The sequence below is a fragment of the Anguilla anguilla genome, chromosome 16 (assembly GCF_013347855.1).
Source record: "Anguilla anguilla isolate fAngAng1 chromosome 16, fAngAng1.pri, whole genome shotgun sequence".
Taxonomy (NCBI): domain Eukaryota; kingdom Metazoa; phylum Chordata; class Actinopteri; order Anguilliformes; family Anguillidae; genus Anguilla; species Anguilla anguilla.
Window position 1 is genome coordinate 19,381,407 of NC_049216.1, and position 22,581 is coordinate 19,403,987.

The following is a 22,581-nucleotide window of genomic DNA, read 5'->3' on the forward strand; positions in this document are numbered from 1 at the left end:
CCAGTACTGTGCAAAACCCTTAAGACAAATCCACAAATCAAAGAAAAAAGCAAAACCACTGACTTCAGCACACTAATTACCAGTAAATCACACAGGGGTCACTAATTAGGCAGGCAAGGATGCAGAGAGCAGCCGCCATATGCCAGAAGAATGGACGCAAGGACTGAGCCCGCACTGCTCTTTCAATCTTACGGCTAATTGCTTTTCTACCCCCTGCCCTCCGCGACCTGAAGGCTTTAACTAAGCAGAATAAGTTTTTGTAGCAGTCTAATCTGCTAAGCCGGTTTGCAATGTTTTTTGTTTTTTTAAACAGCATGCATCTTCTCGTTTTCTGCATAGGCCTGCTGACAGCAACATAATATGTTCAAGATAAAAGATGAATGAACCCTCCAGTGTCTGAGGTCAGCCAAGCACATAGATAAGACATAAACCTGGAGATTTTCCCTCCTTAGGGCAAAACGTTTTTTTTTTTTTTTGGCCTGGTAGAAGCCGGCACATATGCTAATTTTGTATGTTTGTCATAATTTCCTGAAGCAACATAGGCAGTAGAATATTATTGAATGTATACACAATTGTATCCATTTTCAAAAAATAATTTTAATTCTATGAGGCATTTTTGCCAAGGAAGAATTTCAGTGAAATGTAGCTCAACAAGCTTAGAAGTCAATGACAGAAAATGAAACCACTCCTTACAGCTACGGTGGACAACCCTTCATTTCCCCTCAATGGGCCACAATCACTGGATAGGTGTCAGGAAAACAGGACAAATGATTCAGCTGGTGCATAAAATTTTGGGTTTTCGCTTCAAAATTTGGCCACAGGTCTCCCATCCCTGAACTAGGTACTGGTTCCTTAACTTTGTGAATAAACTGAATTTCTTCCTGTGCTGTACAGATGGAAAGGCCGGTGGTTGGATGCCCGTGGTAGACCTAATTTATTTCTAATACCATTAAGTGACAGTAAAAGTATTGCACTCCTCAAAAAAATATTCCAAAACTCTTACAGCTGGTGCATTGAGCCAGATAATGAAAAATGGGGGGGGGTGCTGCCCACACACTGCAACTGATGAACCATTGAACACAACACACAATCTAGGTCCAATGTACTCTTTGTGAAATTGGTATCAGGTGACAACATTAATTGGTTAACAGCTAATTAGTAGAAGACCAATCTCATTGAGTCCATCAAGTAAATCACAAGCAATTAATATACAAAACAATGTAAAAAGCAGACCAAAGCACATATTGATGCAAAGCTTCTTGTATGGTGAAAATCAGAATGTGACGATTTCACTGGATTCTGTAACTTTTTGTGCAGCTTCTGCAGAGATATTGTGTCCTAAACTGCTGAGAGTAACACAAAAATAATAATAATAAAAAACAAAAAAACAGGATTGTCATACAATAGTTGGCCGAGTCAGGGAGAACGCCGCAGTTTGCACATGCAAACGTGGCCATTTTGTACGGAGCAGTCTGTCTAGATTGAGATCGCTCACGGAGTCTGGTGTAACAATGTGAGGGATTAACAAATGATGAAACTGTAAGAAATCCGTTGCTGGGGGGGCACAGGTCCAATAACAGATAAACAGTGTACATATGCAGCGCATTCCCTAAGTATTTGGACAGTGGCACAATTTGTTTTGTTTTGGCAGACTGACAGCTTTAATTTAAGGGTATTTACATCCATGTCTAGTAATCCATGGAGGAATTACAGTCCTTTTATACATAGTCCCCCCCACTTCCAGTGGCAGCCATTCATGCCCAAGACATAACACTACTTCCACCATGTTTCACAGATGAGGGGGTGTTTTGGATCATGCGCCGTTCCCTTCTTCCTCCCCACTTTTTTCTTTTGAACACTTTGGTACAGGTTAATACTCATCGCATCTGTCCAGAAGACTTTGTTGCAGAACTCTACAGTTTTATGTACTTTTTTAAACAGTAAGCTCAAAACTGACTGTTTTCTTTTTGAGGCTTGCCAGTGGTTTGCTTCTTGCAGTGAACCCTCTGAGGATATGCTGGTATAGTGTTCTCTCTTAATCTTTGACACATCTATGTCTACATCCTGGAGAATGCTCTTGACCTGTTTGGCAGTTAAAAGGGGTTTTGTTCACAATTGAAACATCCCAGTGTTTTGGCTATGACTTTGATGGATTCGTAATTTCTCTGCCCATTGGTGGCCTGCTTTGATGTTTAGAAACAACAGCAACAGACTCCAAATGCAAATTCCACACCTAGAATCAACTCCAGACCTTTTGTTAGTTTTCTTGTGCATCCACTAATGATGTAATGACTAACAGTTGGCCAAGAAACAGCTGAGCAGTTAACTGTCCAATTACCAAAATGTGGGAACTGTGTATAAAAAGGACTGTAATTCCTTAAAATAAAGCTGACACTCTGCACTTGAACCTCATTCATTGCTTTATTTCAAATCCAACGAGCTGGAGTATTGAGCAAAAACAATAAGAATTGTGATACAGTCCAAATACTTACGGACTATACTGCATAATTAATCCCTAATTTAGTATGTGTGTGTATGTTTGTGGTATAGGCAATCAAATGGTCACTGCTGAAGCCTTGTCCTCATTCATTGTACCATCCTGTAAGGACATGCTGGTCGTTCAATATTGCAAAAAACCCAAGTTCGCCCTGAACCCAAAGCCCCCCTGCCAACTAATGAGAAATGGACAACAAACAACAACATCCATTTAAAATTCTATTATCCTCCCATTCACGCCTTCCCGCCCCCTCTGACCAGAGAACAGAGTGATCTCAGTCCAGTCAGAGAGGAAGGATAATGGCAGTTAATAGGCAGCTGGCCCCCTTGGCAAACATAGGACATCATTATGAATGGATAGCAATCACACAGATCAAATTTACAAGGGAAAGGGAAATTAAACTGGAATTCTGGGGCACACGGAAAAAAAAAGAAAAAAGAGCAGTACCCAATGAGAGGCAGAAAACCTGACAATGCACAGCCTGTGCCCTTGCCCTTTCAAACACGGCAGACGCGGCACGTGGCTGCTGACCGATCAGTGCCATCAGAGGCAGATGAGAGAGAGAAAGAGAGAAGAAAGGGAGAGAAAGAAAGAAGGGTCTAATGTTACAGCACTCCTGTCTCATAGCCCGCCTGCTGTGTTGTCCTCCCTTCTTTTTCACCCCCCCCCCCTCCCTGCCGCACCACACCCCACCCTCTTTTTTTATGCACTTGTTGAAGATTGGCCACCTTTTTAATTCTTTGCAGTGTGACTGATTGATCCACCTCTAGATGGACAGTAAAGATTAAGAGGATGACAAATAGGCATGTGCTTACACAGCGCTTGGAGCTAATCCCCCCGCTTCTCTTTAGAAGCCCCGGAGATACGCCGAAACTCTCAGACACAGCTCAACACGGCCAAGCGGAAGGTGCAGACCTCGTCACCCTTTGCCAGGCTATACCCTCACAGAGGCAGAACAACTCTCTCGCTCTCAACACCCCTGGCCCTGGCCAACAGGAACGGACGAACGGTGCAAGCAGACAGACTCAAGCAACTTACACGACTTTTGGGAACAGAGGAGGCAACTGAACGTCCTGGCCACCACTGAACCGCCATCTGGCCTGTCTGCGTTAGGAGACCGACAGAGCAGCGTTCCACAAAAACTCTGATCGCGGGAAGGGGACATCTCATTTCCAAAGTTCCACTCTTCAGCCTGCTCCACAGTCTGACCCTCAGGAGTCATAAACCACCCATCTAAAGGGGAACCCTCCACAGGCACACAGTTAGGATCCAACTCCGTAACTCCAACTTTATAAAGGAGGAAAACCCCCAGAGCTGCAAAAGGGAAGCATTTGCTCTCTAACCCTGATCACCTGCAGGATCACCCTCGCTCCACTCTGCAGGCCTGCCCCTCCGATGGAAGATCACCTCTCCAAGATCTCCAGAATGCCCTCCTCTTCTCCGGACGATTCCCTGGGAAGCAGCGGCACTGACGACAGCCGAGGGGGTAAGCCACAAACGAGCACCGCCATGTCCCTGCAACTACTGTTCCAGGAGGGACCCTGCACCACACAAGCCTACAGAACCTGCCCTTTCTCTCAGAAGAGACATACATGGATACCTACGCAACATTCATTTTGCTATTCATGAAATTGGATGCTTAATATGGAAGTCACAAATTTATACAAAACAAAAATTCAAATAGCTACTTTATGTTTTATCTACAGTTTACCTGTACCTTTCATTTAATGGCTATTGATTCAAAAGGAAAGCCCATTTTTAACCAAATTATTATAGGTATTGAGGCACATACCTTCACATCATAAATGTGATTTCGATCATATATAATTGCTCAGGCATACTGTAGAGACAAATTAAAAGAATAAACAATATGTATGTTATGTACTATGCTGTGATGACCACGGATGTCATTCTGGATAGTAGTATGTAACAAATTAATAAATGATAATAAACAATAATGATGTTCAGATTTATTAATGAGAGGAACATACAAATGACAATATATTTAATAAATAGACTCATCATAAAGTTAAGTTCAATATACAGAAATACAACAAATATTATCGCATTCCTGCACTACAGTACATCGAGCCATTCATAAGATTTCTCTGCTTCAGATGCTCATTAGTAAAGCACAGAAATCACCATGCTTTTTAAAATAAAATAAAAAAAGAAATTAGCCTTTATGTTTGACACAACTATAATGCATTTAGTTTTGGAGTTGCTGCCATAAACACCTTGACTTTGGGTATTGTATTTTTCTCCAATAGCATGTGAAATTATCCCTATTAAAGACATCTGGAGGCGCAATGTGCAGGGCGTGCTCAGTTCAGGAGACGCGGCAGCCGAGCGAGCCTGCAGCTCACGGTCTGGAGCCTGCAGCTCACGGTCTGGTCACTCTGTCTGCGTCTCTTACAGCTAAGAGCCCAGCGCCGGGGAAAGCCCTGAGCCCCGCGCTGCTGTGCAAAGTGTGCGGGGACACCAGCAGCGGCAAGCACTACGGCATCTACGCCTGCAACGGCTGCAGCGGCTTCTTCAAGCGCAGCGTGAGGAGGCGGCTCATCTACAGGTGTGGAGAGCTGGGGTTCAGGGCCGCCCCCCCCCCCCCCCCCCCCCCATGCACAGCTGCCTCCCCCAGCGCAGCACGGCTCAGAGGTGCTGTGCACCAAACTCACTTTCAGAATTCCACACTTACGTTTACACTGATTCATTTATCAGAGGCTTATTATTCAGATGGCTGACAACAACACAGTATTAATTTTTGTTATTTCTTTTCAGATTCCCTGAATGCAAACTTTCCCGAATTAACCACCCACCCTGTTTCCCTCACCCTGCACAGGTGCCAGGCTGGTACAGGCATGTGCCCTGTGGACAAGGCCCATCGTAACCAGTGCCAAGCCTGCCGGTTAAAGAAGTGCCTACAGGCTGGTATGAACAAGGATGGTAAGTGGCTGTCACTCCTCAGTGGAAATTAAATCACAATTCAAGAATAAATATCAATATTTGCTCATAACAATAATGGCAAATACAGTAATAACAAAAGAATGAACTGTAATAATAGTAGTAAATATCACTGTAATCTCATACTCTCTTTCTCTCTCTCTCTCTCTCCCTCTCCCCCGCAGCGGTGCAGAACGAGCGGCAGCCCCGCAGTACGGCCCAGGTGCGCCTGGACTCCATGGACATCGACGCGGAGAAGGAGCACCTGGCCACCACGCGGGAGCCCACCTCCTCCTCATCCTCATCCTCCACCTGCTCTGTCATCACCCGGCCCCACATCACCTCCTCCATCAGCTCCACCGCCCCCCTGCAGCGCTGCGCTAGCCCACAGAACAACCACCGCTTCATGGCCAGCCTGATGACGGCAGAGACCTGCGCCAAGCTGGAGCCTGAGGACGGTGAGACTCGGAGGCTGCTTGTGTGTGTGCGTGTGTGTGTGGGGGGGGTGGTTATGGCGTCATGTAGTGGTTATTAGACCACATATACAGTACACACCTTCCAAGACATGAAAAAGTCGCAGCAGTTAAATGCATTACAGGAAGGCTACAGTGCTCATGCAGCTGATTTGCTGATTTGATTTGATTTATTTTTTCATATTTTTTATATTTCATATTTTGAATAATGTCTCATATTATTCACTCATGAATGGCTCAGGATCCAGAAGTGTTTGTAAACTCCTGTAATAACATACTCTGATGAGTGATAATTTACAGTGTGTCCTTTAAGCATAAATGAACTTGTCCTCCTCACTCTGGTCATGGCCTAATCTGGGTATTCAACCAAGATTTCTCTCCTGCTCATTCCCCCTTTCCCCACAGTGGATGAGAACATTGACGTGACGAGCAATGAACCGGAGAGGACGACAGCAGATTACCAAGTGTCCCTGTACCCCTCCAGCAGCCTGGAGAATGTGTACGAGACCTCCGCTCGCCTGCTCTTCATGTCTGTCAAGTGGGCCAAGAATCTGCCTGTCTTCTCCAACCTCCCCTTCAGGGACCAGGTGAGGAACTGGATTGGATGTCTCAGCTGATTGAAAAGATTCCCAGAGATTCTCCAGTGTGTGTGAAGATTTGATAAGAAGTAGAAATTAACAACCTCTGTTGCATACAGTATAAAAACTTGTGCACACAGTCAATTATTCATGTTTGGAAATTCCTGCACTTACTGTATTGATTCCCTGATGGGAATCTTTAACAAATCGTACATCAGTATATGTCTACTCAGATATTTTTATAATTAGTAGTGACATATCTTTGGAACGGCAAGGCTATGGCAGCTACTTACCACCTCTCCCCCGACAAGAGCTTGAAGACAGCATTGGAGTGGGTGTACAGTGCATGTGGAGATGAGATCTTTCCCTGTGGTCCTCCAGGTGATCCTGCTGGAGGAGGCCTGGAGCGAGCTCTTTCTTCTCTGCGCCATCCAGTGGTCTCTGCCCCTGGACAGCTGCCCCCTGCTTTCCCTGCCCGACCTCTCCCCGACTCTGCAGGGAAAGACCAGCTTCACCAGCATCGACCTGCGGGTCCTGCAGGAGATCTTCAGCCGCTTCAAGGCCCTCGCGGTGGACCCTACTGAGTTTGCCTGCCTCAAGGCTATTGTCCTCTTCAAACCAGGTGGGTCATCCAATCACAGCCACATGCATCATGTCAGATGTGAATTTTCATTGTTCTCCAGAGTCTGGTGTTTGTGCATGTTTTTATGATGAAGCTTCTTCCCTCTTGACTCCCCCCTACTGGAGCAGAGACCCGAGGGCTGAAGGACCCAGAGCAGGTGGAGAACTTGCAGGACCAGTCTCAGGTGATGCTGGGTCAGCACATCCGCACCCATTATTCCAGCCAGCCTGCCAGGTAAACAAGTACTTCCCCCTTTCACCACAATCACCAGCTATCACAGAAACCGATTAATAGCATACCACAAATTAAATAAATAAAACATAATGAAAGACATGTGAATTAAAAACTGCAGGTAGACAATAACTGCACAGAGCTGATTACGGATTCCAGGTGGAAGAATGCTTTCCAAAATGACTAAAGACTACTACTTTTCAGTAAAAGTATTTACAGTGTGCTTTCAGTAAACAAATCTATATTAAGTATGGACTATTTACAGTGTGATTTATGTAAAAGAAATAACATTAACTATATTTATCAGTAACCCCAGTTCTGACTTTGCTGAAAACAGTGTATGAACAGCAAACCTCCCTCCACCTTCAAAACTAAAATAGAAAAATGTGTTTTCATGCCTGAGTAGAGATGGGCTACTAAATAAGTTTTTCTGATTCCTCAGATTAGCCTCTCTAGACAATACAAGAATCTTAAAGGGGTAGTTCACCAAAAAAGAAATTAATGTATGTTTCTACATACCCAGAGTACTATCTATCCACCCACATAGCTTCACTGAGATTTGACAAGTATTTATAGATATCTCCTGCAGCTCATCCTGATAACAGATCTCAACAGACCCATATGTTTATGGTGCTCAAAACTGTATACAGTATACACTGTATATACTACCTTAATTTCATATTTGGGTGAACTACTCCTTTAATGAGCCAGTCCTGCTCTGTTAAGCCATCGTTCCGTGCATGGTAGAAACATCCCTCCCTAAAGTTATGTCGCCCTGGGTCAGGTATGGGAAGCTCCTCCTTCTGCTGCCCTCCCTGCGCTTCGTGGGATCGGAGCGGATCGAGCTCCTCTTCTTCCATAGGACCATTGGAAACACCCCCATGGAGAAGCTGCTGTGCGACATGTTCAAGAACTAGCCCAGCCTAGACTGGACTGCACAGGCCCCTGCACACTCTTGCAGCCTGAATGACATAGAGAGACAGTGAGAGAGTGAGAGAGACGGTGAGAGAGTGAGAGAGACAGAGAGAGAGCAATATTTGGTGCTCAAGCTGTGTTGTGACAAAGCAGCCTGAGGGAAAGGAGACCTCTGTGGGCTGTGCATATGAGGGGGAAAAATAAACACCATCAATATGCACAAGTCGTGTGAAGTTCTGAAGCAGAATGAGCCAAAACCTAGTGCTTGTACAGTACTAGGCCTTGACTCCTTTGTAAAACAGACAAATTAAATGCTTTACTGCTCTTAAACTAGATCTGTGCCTGGACCCAGGTCTCATTCCACAAAAAAAGCTGTTTTTTTTTGGTGTTCATTGATTTGCTACTTCTGTTTTATTCTCCACATTCCAGATTTAGTTGTGCTTTATTGTTTTGTTCTATTCAGTATTATTTTTATAACATATTCATCTTTTTTTTTTTGCAATGCCATGATGAATTTCAGGGGGTGAAATGGTGTATGCTATTTGAAAAACACATACGTACACAAACATGCACACAGACTCATGCACATGCACCAGCCTGCTTGACCACAAAATGGAAGCCAGGCAAAGAGCAATTTTATCTCATTATGGTTGTAACGGTAATGTGCAACCACTGTGTAAAAACAAGACAGATATGTTTAAATACACAAATGTGCAACATACAAATGATGAAATAATCAATTCATCCATTAAATTATTTGAAGCCTGTGATAAGGAAACATGCATATTCTCATTTTGAAGTCCACAAAAGTGATGAAAAGTGAAAAAAGTGATTGCATCAAATTCAGGTTGATTTACTTTGTAAACCAACAAAAGTGTTTCTAATTCATTTTCTGTAAATATCAATAAATATTATTCTCATTAATTTTTTCTAACTTGTTTTCTCTTGAAAAAACGTTTTGGTTATTACCTCAACACATATGAGTAATTGTACACTGCATAACAACTTCAGTACGAATTTCATTACCTCAATAACACCAGAAAGTCCAGTTGGATTAATTTATAAGGAGGTGTGCATGCTGACAGCCACATCCCAGAGGTATGTGTTGGGTGGGTATGGGGTCTGTGAGATCGTGTTAACGTGATTTCTATCTCCAGCAGAGGGCGAACTTATTTTAGAGCGCTACTATTTTCTCAAACAATTTCCTTTGTGACAATCTAGATTGTAAACAGGGAAGTGAATTTACGAATGTCAGCCAGCTAGAAGACTAACGGTAGATAGAGGTTTTATGATCGCAAGTCTTTAAGATTTTATATTTTTTTAAAGACAAAAATCATATAGGATAAATGGAAATGTGTACAGAGCGGTCACCTATACACATAACGTTATATTTAATGCGCAAGGCAGATTTCAAATAGCCTCGGTGTGCTATGGTTGCTAGCTAGGCAACACACCATATAATTCCGATTTATTGTTATGGTACGGCTGTGTCAATCTGCATAAGATAGCTAAAGGCGTAGCGAAGTAATATCGGAACTAATGTTATAACGGAAGAAACCTGACGAACAGCAACGATGTTTCAAACCGCCTCGGGGTATCGGTACGAATCTCTACCGCAGAGAGATTTGGTTCAGACTAGTCCCGGTCTGTACGTCTCGCCTGCGAGTTTTTCGCAGAAACAATTCAGTCACCAGGGACATTCTTTCGACTACGTTCCTAACGTCATTGACAACGATTTCAAAGGTATGCCCTAATTAGATTTCTACGAAACTCTATTTTGTATAATGCTTTTGCGTTGTAGGTTGCTCGAGTCCGGTGCTGGATCGCTACAAATAGATTTCTCGCCTCATTGCTAAGGATGGTAACTTTCGGTAAATAAAATGCAAGTTACCAAGATTATGCAGACATTGTATTTTATCTGTGCATGCTTTTAAAAGTTTCCTTTACGAGCTAGGTAATTCCAAATAATGTCAACACTGCGTCCTAATTTTTGAACCCCTAGACAGATCTCAGGGATGGCTGTCCTGGATTTGCAACTTGATCGTCACTTTCCTTGTATTTGTCTGCACTTTTATTACCTTTCCCGCTTCTGGCTGGTTTGTATTGAAGGTAAGTAAGTTTGCCTTCATTTCATTAATAGAACCGTGGGTTAGCTCAGTGGAGAAACTGAGGAGTAAGATGACTACTTTTGTCCAGATGGTGCCCAATTACCAGAGGATAGTTGTGTTCCGTCTGGGTCGAGTTCGTCCTCCTAAAGGGCCGGGCGTGGTCCTGATTCTACCCCTCATTGATCAGTGGCAGAGAGTGGACCTGCGGACGAGGGCTTTCAACATCCCACCCTGCAAGGTACCATAGTGTAAAGCACTTACCCTGTGCCACTTTATAATAGGGTGCCATATTTTAACAAGCCTACCAGTATGACATTGCATAAAAATTAGAATCTGACCAGAGCACAAAAATGCTACATTGATTGCACACCTCTCAAAAATTTGGAATCGCATTATGTTGTAAAATTGGTTGCTTGGGAAACATTTGTTGTTTCACTCGTTTCCACCAGAGAGCAACACAAGAAAGAGCAAGAGATACAGATTTGTACCGTTAAAGTTTATCATGATAGCATTACATTTATTTCTGTATTTCTTTCTGAAAATGTGATTATAAAATATGTCAACGAAACATCATTGGGTGGAAACGTCTCTCCAAACTTGCTTGCATAAAAAAATATTAAATTTGGTTCAAAAAAAGGCAACTAGGTCTATAGTATAAGATTAAAGTAAAACAATTAATGCTTATGAGTGAAAACAAACATAGGAGTAGGGCAGGGTAAGATACACACACTGAGTACTGCTTGCTGCACGTGGATGTTCATTACCCCGGACCTTGCTGCAGGTGACCACTAAGGATGGTGGCCTGGTGTCGGTGGGGGCTGATATTCAGTTCCGCATCTGGAGCCCAGTGATGTCAGTGGTGGCAGTGCAGGACCTGAACGCCTCCACGCGGCTCACGGCACAGAATGCCATGACCTACAACCTGGGCAAGAAAACTGTGAGAGAGATCCAGACAGAGAGGGTCAAACTGGGCGAGCATCTCGGGGTGAGCTTTTTAATACCCCTCCCACTGTGCTCTAGTGCCGTCTCTAAGTGTTCACTTACTCCTACTCTGGACAGAGCAGTGTCAGCAGTGCATTTGGCTCCTGTTCTCTGGAGCTGTCTGCTAACACCGTTTACCCGTGGAGCGGTTAAAGAACAGGCGGTCACGTGGAACACAACCTCTGTGCTGCAGATAGACATCAACGAGATGACTCGACCGTGGGGGCTGGAGGTGGACCGCGTGGAGCTGACGGTGGAGTCGGTGCTGAAAGGCCCAGATGACTCCCTCTCCGGCCCGGTCATCCTGCCCCCCTCTGTGCCTGGGCTGGAGGGCATTATCGGACCCATACAGCAGCTGGCTGCTCATTTCCTGGGAAACAGCGGGCTTTCCCAGCCGCCTGAAGGTGACTCGCACACGTCATACAATTCAGGGTCTCTGCGTGTGGCTTCTGTTGTCGGTACGCAGCAGAAACACGGGGGCTTGTCTTTCCTCAGGCTCGGGGGACACGGTGAGCTTCGTGGATGAGCAGGGTCCCTCTGTTCCCATGGTGACTAAGAGGGTCAGCACGGCACAGCTGCTGGCCGCCGTGGAGCTGCGGCTCTCTGAGCAGCTGGTACAGCAGGTGGGCGCCTGCTTCCAGTTTCAGATCGGCCTCAGTGACGGCAGCATCAACAGCTACTTTGTCGACCTGAGCAAAGGTGAGCCTTGGGCACTAGAGAGGGCCACGGTCTGCATGCACAGCCAATTGGTTTGGCTCTTAAACTGAACATATGCAAGCCGACAGGGCCAGGCACACTTTCAGAGACCAGACTTACTGATGCAGAACTGGAGGAAATTCATACATTGAGTGGGCTGTGGCCTCATGAAGTTTGGGAACCCCTGTTGTAGGTTATCCCCCTGAAAAGTGATGCTACGCATTGATACATGGTGCATCTCTTGCAGTAACAAGATCTCACCACGTGAGGGTGAAAAAAGGCCTGCAGCTGCTAAAATTCTCAATCCCTGTTTTTAAACATTTCAAATCTGTTTTTATGTTTTTAAACCTGTACAAATGTAAATAGGTAGGAGGAAAAATTGTGACATTATTTTACAGTACTACAATGAACTTTGGTTACTTATATGGGCAAAATATTAAATATTTTTAATATACATAGTTGTAACATGAAATACTACATAACAAAAGTATTGGGTCAGTTGCAGTGTTCTTAGGTGGAGTTTAAACCTCAGGTTTGACCCCCTAGACTTCAGAACTGAATTACAACTGGAACAGCTAATTCTTTTTTCACAGAATTGGATAGCTGCTCTTGGTGTAATGTAGTTCTGTGGCCTAGGGGTTTAAGCCTGAGGATTAAACTCCAGCTAATCACACTGAAATTGACCAATTTACGTTTAATCTTAACTACTTTGTTTTGCGTATCGTGAATGTTTGTGCATTCCATGAACGGGAGTATGGCTTTTCCGGGATCTAATATTTAGCGCTGTCTGTGTGTCACAGGGAGAGGTGAGGTGGGAGCAGGTGTAGCGGTGCAGCCCGACGTCACCCTGCAGATGAGTGAGGAGGATCTGCTGGCCCTGTTTGAAGGCACCCTGCGTCCTTTTGCAGCTTACACCAGCGGCAGGCTGAAGGTGCAGGGTGACCTGAGGACGGCCATGAAGCTGGAGGAACTCATAAAGCTCATCAGGCAGTGACGCCTCCTCTCATGAACTGGAACAAACTGGTACAGACCAGAAAGAACTGATGTGGACCAGAGCGTCTGCAGCGTCCACCACTAGCCCTGACCTATGAGCTGCCTGCGTGATCTTGTAACAGGGAACACCAGAAGGACAACAGAAGATAAGTTATGTCAGAAGATAACATTGTGTAAGGACTGTCAAATCAGCAAGTAAACAACTGATTTTTGAAAAATAACATAATTCACAATGTAAAATGTGATATCTTTAGATAATCCTCGGGAGCTGTCATGTCATATTGATTATTATTTGTGCTTTTGTGCAATTATTGTGTTATTATTCATACGTATCTTGTATTTGCAGTGAGGACAGACAATATCCATACTTCACCATGAAGTATATTCTTTGCATTTAATTTACCTTTGAAGCACACTTTTTAAATTGAAAACCCATCATTTGAACTGCAGGCAAATAAAGCCTTAGCAGGACATCTTAATTACTGTAAAGGCAGACACTTTTCTATGATCTCTTTTACAGGAAAGACCTGGGAGATTTTTATGTTTGGCACCCCATTTTTGCAAAAAGTACTCTGTTTAGACTTAGCTTTGGTGATTTAGTGTACACTCCACACTCTGTGCCTTCAAAGGAAGTCATTGCTTTTGCACTGTTTTTACAGTAAGTTTACTGTGGAGCAATACGTTTGGTAATCATTTTGGTCCTTGATCCAGTGAAGAATGTGTTTACTCATGTCAGGCCAGCACAAGGCTGAGGCCAATTTCAGACAACCCTGTCTCTTCAGAGACAAACTTCCACTCCCTCACAGCTGTTCAAACAGAAAATAACGGGCTGATGTACTTGGCTGAACCTGCAGATGTAATCTGTGTCGTTATAGCTGAAAGATGGCACAGTGGGAGTTGGAATTAGCTTGGAACAGTTAAATGACACAAAACATTTAAAAAAACCAAAATGTTCTTCATTGAATGATAAATGTACTAAAGCAAAATAAAATTCTGTTGCGGTAACAGTACATTTAGACACAGTTGTCATAGTCTCTTTTCCTTTGCTATTCTATAGACTTAATTTTGTTAGAATGACCATCATACATTAGCTGAGGTGGTGACAGAGGGATTTATAGCTTAAATGTATCAAGGCATGGCTGAATTGCCCATTTGACAAGGACACTGAGGAATCTAATTACTCCTGGCAATAAGATGTTTTAATAACTGCAGTGTATCATGGCTAGACAATCCCAAATAGGTTCATGAACAGTACAATAGATTTTTATAGGACTTGTTACTACACAGGCAGAAGAGTTCAAGCATCCCCAAGCATCATTAATTTTTCAATCATCCAAATAATAATTTTTATCAATTTTTTGCTATTCAGCTATTTGAAATGTTGAAATGCAATGTTAGTAAGAAAGTCACAGTAAACCAGATCAGCTTACAACTCAAAAGATTCATATGATGAAGAAAAAAATTTACATGACAAGCCTGATGCAAAAGGTACTGACAACACTGCAATATCACTCTTGGAGGAAACTCACTGATGAGGTCCAAAACTGATAAGGCAGAAACAGTTTTCTTATCTCTCGAAGGACGGGGGGAGACCTTCGAAAGCTGTGTTACCTGGTAGTTATTTACAAAGGTGACATGACAATTGCAGTCAACATGGAAAATAGCTTCTCCTCTGGAGCACAACTGAGATAGACGAAGAGAATATAGAGATATTCCATTGGGAGAGCTTCTTCAAAAAATGTAGCTTCTTTAAGGCATTGTTTTCAGGAGATTTGGTATACTTCATTTGAAGGTAAAATTGACATTTATTTTAATTAATAAAAATAAACATTTATTTGTGTCATCACATCAGATCAATATTTTGCAACGGTAGGTACAACTCAGCGTTTGTAAGTGACACATAACTTCACATAAAACATGAAGTGATGCTATAAAAGATTAGTGATATAAGGGGTGAGGGGTGACAATGTAGCAGCAACAAAGTTTTCTTCTTTAAAGTATTAAAGGCATATAATTTTGTCAAAATTTGACAAAAGAACATTAAAAAAAATAATGATTATTATAAATTGTTCTGAATGCCTTTTACAGATTAACTGAAACACTCAAATATGCCCTCTTGTCATCTTTTTGTATCTGTATTCAAAATTAACAATCAATTTTTTATTGCCTTCTAAAAAACCTATTCTGGAAAATATGAGTAAACTGCTAAGAGGGCAATTCAATTTTCTCTTTTTCAAATGTCTTGAATTTCCTCTGCAGATGCTTGAAGTCCGACTGAAATGGACAAAAACAATGGCTAAAATGTTAAGGAGAATTGTCTTATAAAAATAAATAAAACATTTTTTAGAAATATTTTTTATAAAGAAATTATATGATTAAAAAATGACCAACTGATCTTGGGAACTGTGATTCATTTCACCAAACATACTTGAAATGTGTAATGTAAAAGAAAAAAAATTGTTTGGGGGGAGGGGGGGGGGTCAGGTCATTTAGGTTTTAGTCCCTTTAATTTAGTCGCTATGCAAATGTCAGGTATGTATGGTAGACAACATGGAGATTCACATCTCTATATGCTCTCCTTGGCAACACTCCATTACCTCCCATTTGACTGAGGTCACAGAGGTCTTATGGTCAACACAATGGGTTTCTCTGGGAGAATAATGAGCTCGAAGGTGCTCCTTGTGTCCATCTGCCCCTGATTTTCTACCCTGAATTTCTCCAGCATCTGCGTTGATGAGACAGAAGAACAGAGGGACAGTGTAAAACATTGCTTCATTTTTCAGCAGCCACTTCCCAGAGCAAGGGAGTCCCACCATAGCCATTAACCAAACATGTTGTCAAGCACAGACAAACATGCAGCAAAGGCACCTGGCAGCTGCTAGCAGATCACATAGAATGATTACATAGAAAAGATTTTTTCTATGTAATCATCTGACCAGTCCTGTTACCAAATCTGACCAGATAATCTTTCACGAACAATGATAACGAAAGATGCCTATCACATGGACCCACAACATGGGATATAATCGATATATTAAAGTGCCGATGTTGCTGTGATCAATATTGTGGTGCTACACCCGTATTTTTGTCTAAACTCACTCCAACTGGGAAGGCTTTTATTCATTTTATTTTGCGAGGTAATGTTATCATCAAGGTTATTATTGAAAATTGAAATTAAAATGAACAAAATTATGAAAAAATCAAGTTGTTAATTAGGCCTAAGATAAAAACTAAAACTAAGCTAGTGTGAAAAACTAAACTGAAATTCAAATGTTGGATTTAAAGTAAATAGAAATAGTATTTGAAGAAAAAATTGCATTGTTTAATCCAGATTTGTTTTTCATCAAAAACGTGGAACCTCCAGGCCATAATTTGCCGCTGTGCATGCAGTTTGCAATGACCAAACGATGGCAATTAATGCAGATTATTTTGGATTAAGTGGTTAAGAGAAATGTTCTTCCTGGGTACGTTTTTGCAAAGATAGGAACACAAACAGTTCTGGGTATTGGAGGAGAGAAACCCATGGTGGTCTCACGAATGGCTTCACAATCACATTACAAAGTCCTTTTGAAACACAGGATAGGGTCTGGGACAATATTCTCTCTTTGCCAACAACCCTTGAATGCTGATGTGATTATGGACGGGTGGTCCCGAACTCACGTGTATGAGGAAGAGCTGCATCTCCGTTTCCGCTATCCTGCGGCCGAGGCACTGTCTGGGCCCGAAACCAAACCCCAGGCTCCTGAAGTAGCGGGTGTTCCTCTGCAGCCAGCGTGAGGGCATGTACTGCTCCGGCCGCTGGAAGACCTGGGGGTCGCGGCCCATGGCATAAAGGCCCAGCTGGACCAGGGTCTGTCCAGCAAAAAAAAGACAAGTAAGTGACAGAGGCTGAACATAATCGCTGTGACCTGACAGAACATTGATAGGAAATAAGCTGATCTTACCCCAGATGGAATGTGGTAGTTCTGAATCACTACATCCTCAGTTATGTACCTTTGCAAATTCACAGCAATAGGATGCAACCTGCAGGGAGGAAGTTGTCAGCTGGGAATTTTCACATGACAGCATTGTAGCACGTTTTATTTGGACTTAGATGAAGCAATACAAACCAGGGACTAAGGAGTCAACCATTCAGGGATATTCGATAAGCAAATTCTTTAGAGCATATTCACATTTCAATTTATTTAAATTTACTGTATTTTAATAATTGGCTACATCTTTAGAATAATCCAGGTTGTCTGACTTGAAACAAATTTGAAAAGATCCAAGGTCTGTCATGGTCCTTTTGTCATTTTGGCATTCAGAAGTTTTCACTGACTTCCCTACTTAATACACTTTAAACATTATCCCCTGACCTAATGTAATTGCCAAGAAGGCTACTGGACAGGGGGAGTCCAATGGGGTGGTATTTTTCCACCTAAAATAACACATTATCATTGGCTAATATAATTGTTGGGGACAGTATGGCCCCTCCTTTTTGAGTCTGTTACACCCCCTGAAGAAAATCCTGGTAACCCTCCTGCTAATGGAGTCTCCAGCTTTTTTAGCTTTTTAAAACAAATCTTTTACCTTTTACCTTTTTCCTTTAAGTAAATGTGACCTATTTGTGTTTTTAAATTCCAAAATTAAAAAATCACCAAGCATACTGATTACATTCATCACTGGTCAACTAACGACTGATGAGATGCCTAGTTACATTATCCTTCTATTGCATTTGTTTGTTCGCAAGTTGCATAAAATGGCACACATAATCAGTGTTTTTGCACATGAAAATAGCATGTCTCTTTCCTCTGCACCTAGGATCTGTCTGAACAGTGACCGCATTTGAGCCTTCTTTGCAGTTTCTCATACCTCAGTGTTTCCTTCAGGGTGGCTTTGACCAGGGGCACCATCTTCAGCACCTCCATTACGTCTCCCTGCGAGGCTGCCCGTGCTGCAGCGATCTCTGCCCGAAGCTCCTCCTGTAGCTCAGGCTGTCTGGCCAGCTCATACAGAGTCCACAGCAGGGTGATGGAGGTCTGCAACACAACTATACCCCTCACCACCCAAACAGGCACGACTGCAGGTAATAACAGAGGCAGTAAACGTTATTTTATATTCACATAATACAAGCTAAGAATTCCAACTGTTTGAAGTTTGAAGTACACCATAGAAAAATCTTTAAAAGTTGCAGATTTGTTATCCAAAATGTTGCTTCCCCAATTTAAAGCAGTAAATCCAGTCCTGGGGCCATGTTCATAAAACATCTCAGGGCAGAATATAGGTTCTAGCTGTTTACAAATTCTGGGAGATTTAGAATTGGAATTTCTACAACAGACACACTGACTGCCACAGTCAGGACTTACAGAAAGGATTTGGACCCAGGTGCACATATCACACAGGAGGGCAGAGGTAAGTAAAAGAATAAGTCTTTACTGATGATATAAACCAGTAGAACAAAAACAATAAATAAGGAAACACAAGGAGCAGGGGAAACAAATACTAGACAATGGGGACTAGCAGCAAGGAGAACATACAAAAACACGAAGAGTAAGCACTGAACTGAAGAAAGTCAGGAATTTAAATACACGGGGAAACAGATGCAGACAATCGCAGGAAATGAGCAGACGTTCGGAATGTGAGAAACCAATATTACAATTACAACTAGCCAGAGTAGACACAAGACATGAAACACAGGGTGAAAACAAGGCAGGGAATTAGCAGTCTGGAGCCAGAGCCGTGACAGCCACTTAGAGGTGTGTGTGCTGGTTACCGTATCCACGCCCCCAGCCATCAGTTCAGTAACGCTGGCCTTGATGTCCGCAATAGACAGCGTGCCCTGGAGCATTAGGATGGTCAGCACCCCGGGGTATCTCCCCTCACCACCTGACTCCTGTTTTAACCGTCTGAACATATTCTGGATACAGCGATCCGCTGCAAAGCCACAAGCCCAGCATAAGGGTCAATGGTTTCCTCTTTTAAATATAAATACCCCACAACAGTATAATTCATTTTAAATAAAAAAGACACTTAACATATTCCATGTTAGAAAATCTATGAAGAAAAATACAACATTCAACATTAAGTATTATTTCAGAGAATTCTTTTTTGTGTTGAATTTTTCCTCCCCCCACACTGTGTTTGGTTCCTACCTTGGTTGAAGATGCCATCCCAGGCCTTCACGTGGTCCTTCCATACCCTGGCCCCCAAGCGGCGCAGCAGCCAAGGGGGTATGTACAACATAGGAGAGGTGGTCTTGAACATCAGGGAGATGCAGTCAATGAAATGCTGAGCCTCTGGCTCTATGTGGTCATGCAGCAGTCCCAATCGTTCCCCATATAGCACAGAGCTCACAGCTGAAAGACACAAAGCAGGTCTTTCAACAAAACAATGAAAATAAACTATCCACACCCTAGTCAGTGTGTAAAGAATGATATTGATCGCTCTCACAGAGCTGGATGAAGGTCTTACATTCCAGTGCGTATTTGAACAGCTCATTGGAGAGATCAACTGTCCATTTGTTGTTTCCACTCTTCTCAATCTTTCCTTGGATTCGTGCCATAAAGTCCTGTCCCACCTCGTCCAACAGAGGAACAAAGTTCTCCTGAACCTGTGGAGCGATTACTTGCTTGTTTAGGACCAATCGAGTGGACTTCCAGTCTTCCCCATCCCTGGGGAGGAAGACAGATGTTAGTCCACACGGTCACAGTATGTATAAACAGAATGTGGTCCATATTCATAAAGCATCACATAGTAAGAAATAGGTTCAAAGTGCTTGAAAAAAAACTGAGAGCAACACAGTCCAGTCTTTACATTACATTACATTGTACCTAAAGCAAATCTATTCAGCACCAAACCATAAATTATTACCAAATTAAATCAAATAAATATATTTTACATGTTGGATGCACTTGTGTTTGGTATTCAGAGTGCAAACATCAAATGAGTGTTAATGGTTAAAACCACTGGGTTTGGAAAATTAAACATATTTCACTTAATCCTCAGTTCCCCTACGTACTTCAGAATGACTCCATAGTTGTGGTTCCTGTAGTCTCTGTAGGCGATCCATGCCTCGATCATCAGTCTCTTGGGGTAATGTCCTTCTGCCTGGAAAAGAATGGCTGCATCTTCTGGCTTGATGATGTTCACACTTTCATAGAACCCAATTTTCTCTCTGTACAGTATGTAAGAGAGCACCATTAGCACATCAGTGCTCTGTCACTCAGGAATTGAGCAAAGCTTTGCATGCACACTTATCCACACCAACTTACATGATTTACTCAAATCTGACTAAAACTGCTGTATATTGTACAGACACAATAAATGTTTAGCACCATGTCTAACGGTGCCAACCTTGTTCATCCAACTGTCATTATGAGCACAGTTCTCACACCACACAACTGCTCTACAATCTCAAAGAAGATGGATCTTTATTTAATTTAAAGACTAGACCTTGTGAAACAAAAGTCACAAAATATCATTGCTCTAGAGTTAATTGCTCTGATTTAAAAAGAACGTTGGTTAACTGGCATGTGCCTGCTTCAATTTAGCAGTTTTATCATTTAATGTACCTTAAGTATCAACTGTCTAACTGGTAGTTTCCAGTTTAATTTAAAATTCAATGTTGTATTTTACTTCTGAAACAAGGCAAATATTATTTCAGACTATCAGACTACATAAAGGCATTTGCAAGCAACACAAAAATCCAAATGAACAAGACTGGTACTTTTTCTGAATATTTTTGTTACTCAACAAGTGCCCTTACCGGTAAATGGGTCCAAAGGTTTTGAAGTTGTTGAGCATGATACGATGAACATTCCGGAATCCGTCTTGTTTCCAGAATCTGTAGAGGTTGGCTACACTGTTCTTCCACAGTCCAGGTATCTCATCGAATGAGCGGATACCCAGGCTGCTGTCTGGTTTAGTGCCCTGTCTCACCATGGGCACACTGGCACTTTGGCAGCCCCTGGCTGGAACCATCACTCCACCATCACCATACAGGGCCCAAGAAGAGCAGCACGGGGCTACAGCACGAGAGCAAACACGCCACCTCCCAATCATAGTGAACCTCTCCCAGTGACAGTCCAGCCTGTCTGTCCTTCAGTCTTTATACCCACCACACCTCCCTGTCTGGGCCTCAGGGCTCAGACTCACTCAGACTGATTTGTGTTGATTTTAATTACAATGCTGTGGTGGTGATCACCCGAAAATAGGCCGATACATTTCAAATCATTGAAGATCTGAATAGCTGGGGCTGTTGTAACTTTAAAGGCTTATGAATGTGTGGGTCAAATACAAATAAAACATGAAAAAATCAGGAAATTATGCTTAATAAACAGGGTATTTCCATATTTCCATTATTCCAGGGTATTCCGTCTCATATTAAAGATCTATGCCAATTATCCCAGATCATACAGACAGGTATGTTTGAACAATGCCAAATAAAAATAATTAAAAATAAAAAACCACATTATTCCTTTTGAGACACACAATGACTCGTATCCGGAGAAAGTGCACACACCGCCTCCCAATCAGCAGAACTCTCTCAAGGGCAGTCTGGCCTCAGCCTGTCCTTCAGCTGTCATACCCACCACACCCCCCTCCCTGGCACTCAAGGCTTTCCCAAATCAGTCTCACCCAAAGACCTGATTATTTCTGCCAAACTACAGGTGCAATTGATTGCATGGCCATGGTTAGACAAAAAATTAAGCCATATGGAGCAGAGAGAAAGGGGGAAATCTGGAGTGCCAGTAATGGGCCAGGCAGATACCACTGGTGCTGGAAGATTATCCACCAAAATCTGAAACGCTGAAACACTAAAACATCAACCATGCCTGCCGCCCAGATAGTTTAGGTCAACTTACCATAATGATAATGCAGGTTACACAATAAATCCGGTATATTTTAGGCAGAAAATTTCAATTTCAATCTGATGGATAGCTAATCATGTTCATCTAGATAGGATTTTGTCAAGATATGACTCTGGTCTAATGATTTTACTTTTATGCCAATACAGGTTTCTGCACAATTTGGCTTATATTTTTATTTGATAGTAACTTTGCCAATGCAAATGGCGCTGGGCAATCATGGTGGTGGTGGGATCTGGTCCATTTTAGGTTTCACTTTCAATATCCGATGGATAATGGTGTTTTAAATCTAAACTGTGATTTTTTTTCTTGTTCAGATATGTATGGAGGTATCGCTACAAATATACCTCCATATGTGCCAGTATGCCCATGGTGAGACAGGGCACTAAACCAGACAGCAGCCTGGGCACCCGCTCATTCGATGAGATACCTGGACTGTGGAGGAACAGTGTAGCCAACCTCTACAGATTCTGGAAACAAGATGGATTCCGGAATGCTCATCGTATCATGCTCAACAACTTCAAAACCTTTGGACCCATTTACCAGTAAGTGTCCTTTGTGCGAAGGGAATATTTGTAAAAGTATATTTTTCTTCTTTTTACAACATGTATTTGTGATAATTGTGGATAGGTGGAATACTTTGTATTTATAATGGAAACATTTCCCTTACCTATTTAAGACCAATTAAAAAATGCAATTAA

The 22,581-nt window shown here is 42.5% G+C and overlaps 3 protein-coding genes across 3 annotated transcripts; 2 read left to right on the forward strand and 1 right to left on the reverse strand.

Annotated features, from left to right (window-relative positions):
* Positions 1 to 3,892: 3,892 nt before the first annotated feature.
* LOC118215658 (photoreceptor-specific nuclear receptor-like) lies at positions 3,893 to 8,258 on the forward strand. The gene is made up of 8 exons (XM_035396581.1): positions 3,893 to 3,983; positions 4,916 to 5,066; positions 5,337 to 5,440; positions 5,623 to 5,895; positions 6,316 to 6,497; positions 6,870 to 7,110; positions 7,239 to 7,344; positions 8,126 to 8,258. Exons 1-8 carry the CDS (start codon positions 3,893 to 3,895, stop codon positions 8,256 to 8,258), a joined length of 1,281 nt encoding a protein of 426 aa, XP_035252472.1.
* A 1,197-nt stretch (positions 8,259 to 9,455) lies between these two features.
* stoml1 (stomatin (EPB72)-like 1) lies at positions 9,456 to 14,052 on the forward strand. Its single transcript, XM_035396356.1, has 7 exons — positions 9,456 to 9,999; positions 10,259 to 10,365; positions 10,453 to 10,602; positions 11,146 to 11,349; positions 11,539 to 11,749; positions 11,841 to 12,044; positions 12,842 to 14,052. The coding sequence occupies exons 1-7, from the start codon at positions 9,831 to 9,833 to the stop codon at positions 13,033 to 13,035; spliced, it is 1,239 nt and encodes a 412-aa protein (XP_035252247.1). The 5' UTR covers positions 9,456 to 9,830; the 3' UTR covers positions 13,036 to 14,052.
* Positions 14,053 to 14,819: 767 nt separating this feature from the next.
* LOC118215491 (cholesterol side-chain cleavage enzyme, mitochondrial-like) lies at positions 14,820 to 21,108 on the reverse strand. Its single transcript, XM_035396355.1, has 9 exons — positions 20,779 to 21,108; positions 20,032 to 20,187; positions 19,485 to 19,684; positions 19,166 to 19,369; positions 18,787 to 18,947; positions 17,886 to 18,052; positions 16,979 to 17,057; positions 16,695 to 16,886; positions 14,820 to 15,759 (listed from the first exon to the last, which is right to left on the reverse strand). Exons 1-9 carry the CDS (start codon positions 21,072 to 21,074, stop codon positions 15,649 to 15,651), a joined length of 1,566 nt encoding a protein of 521 aa, XP_035252246.1. The 5' UTR covers positions 21,075 to 21,108; the 3' UTR covers positions 14,820 to 15,648.
* Between the last annotated feature and the right edge of the window lie 1,473 nt (positions 21,109 to 22,581).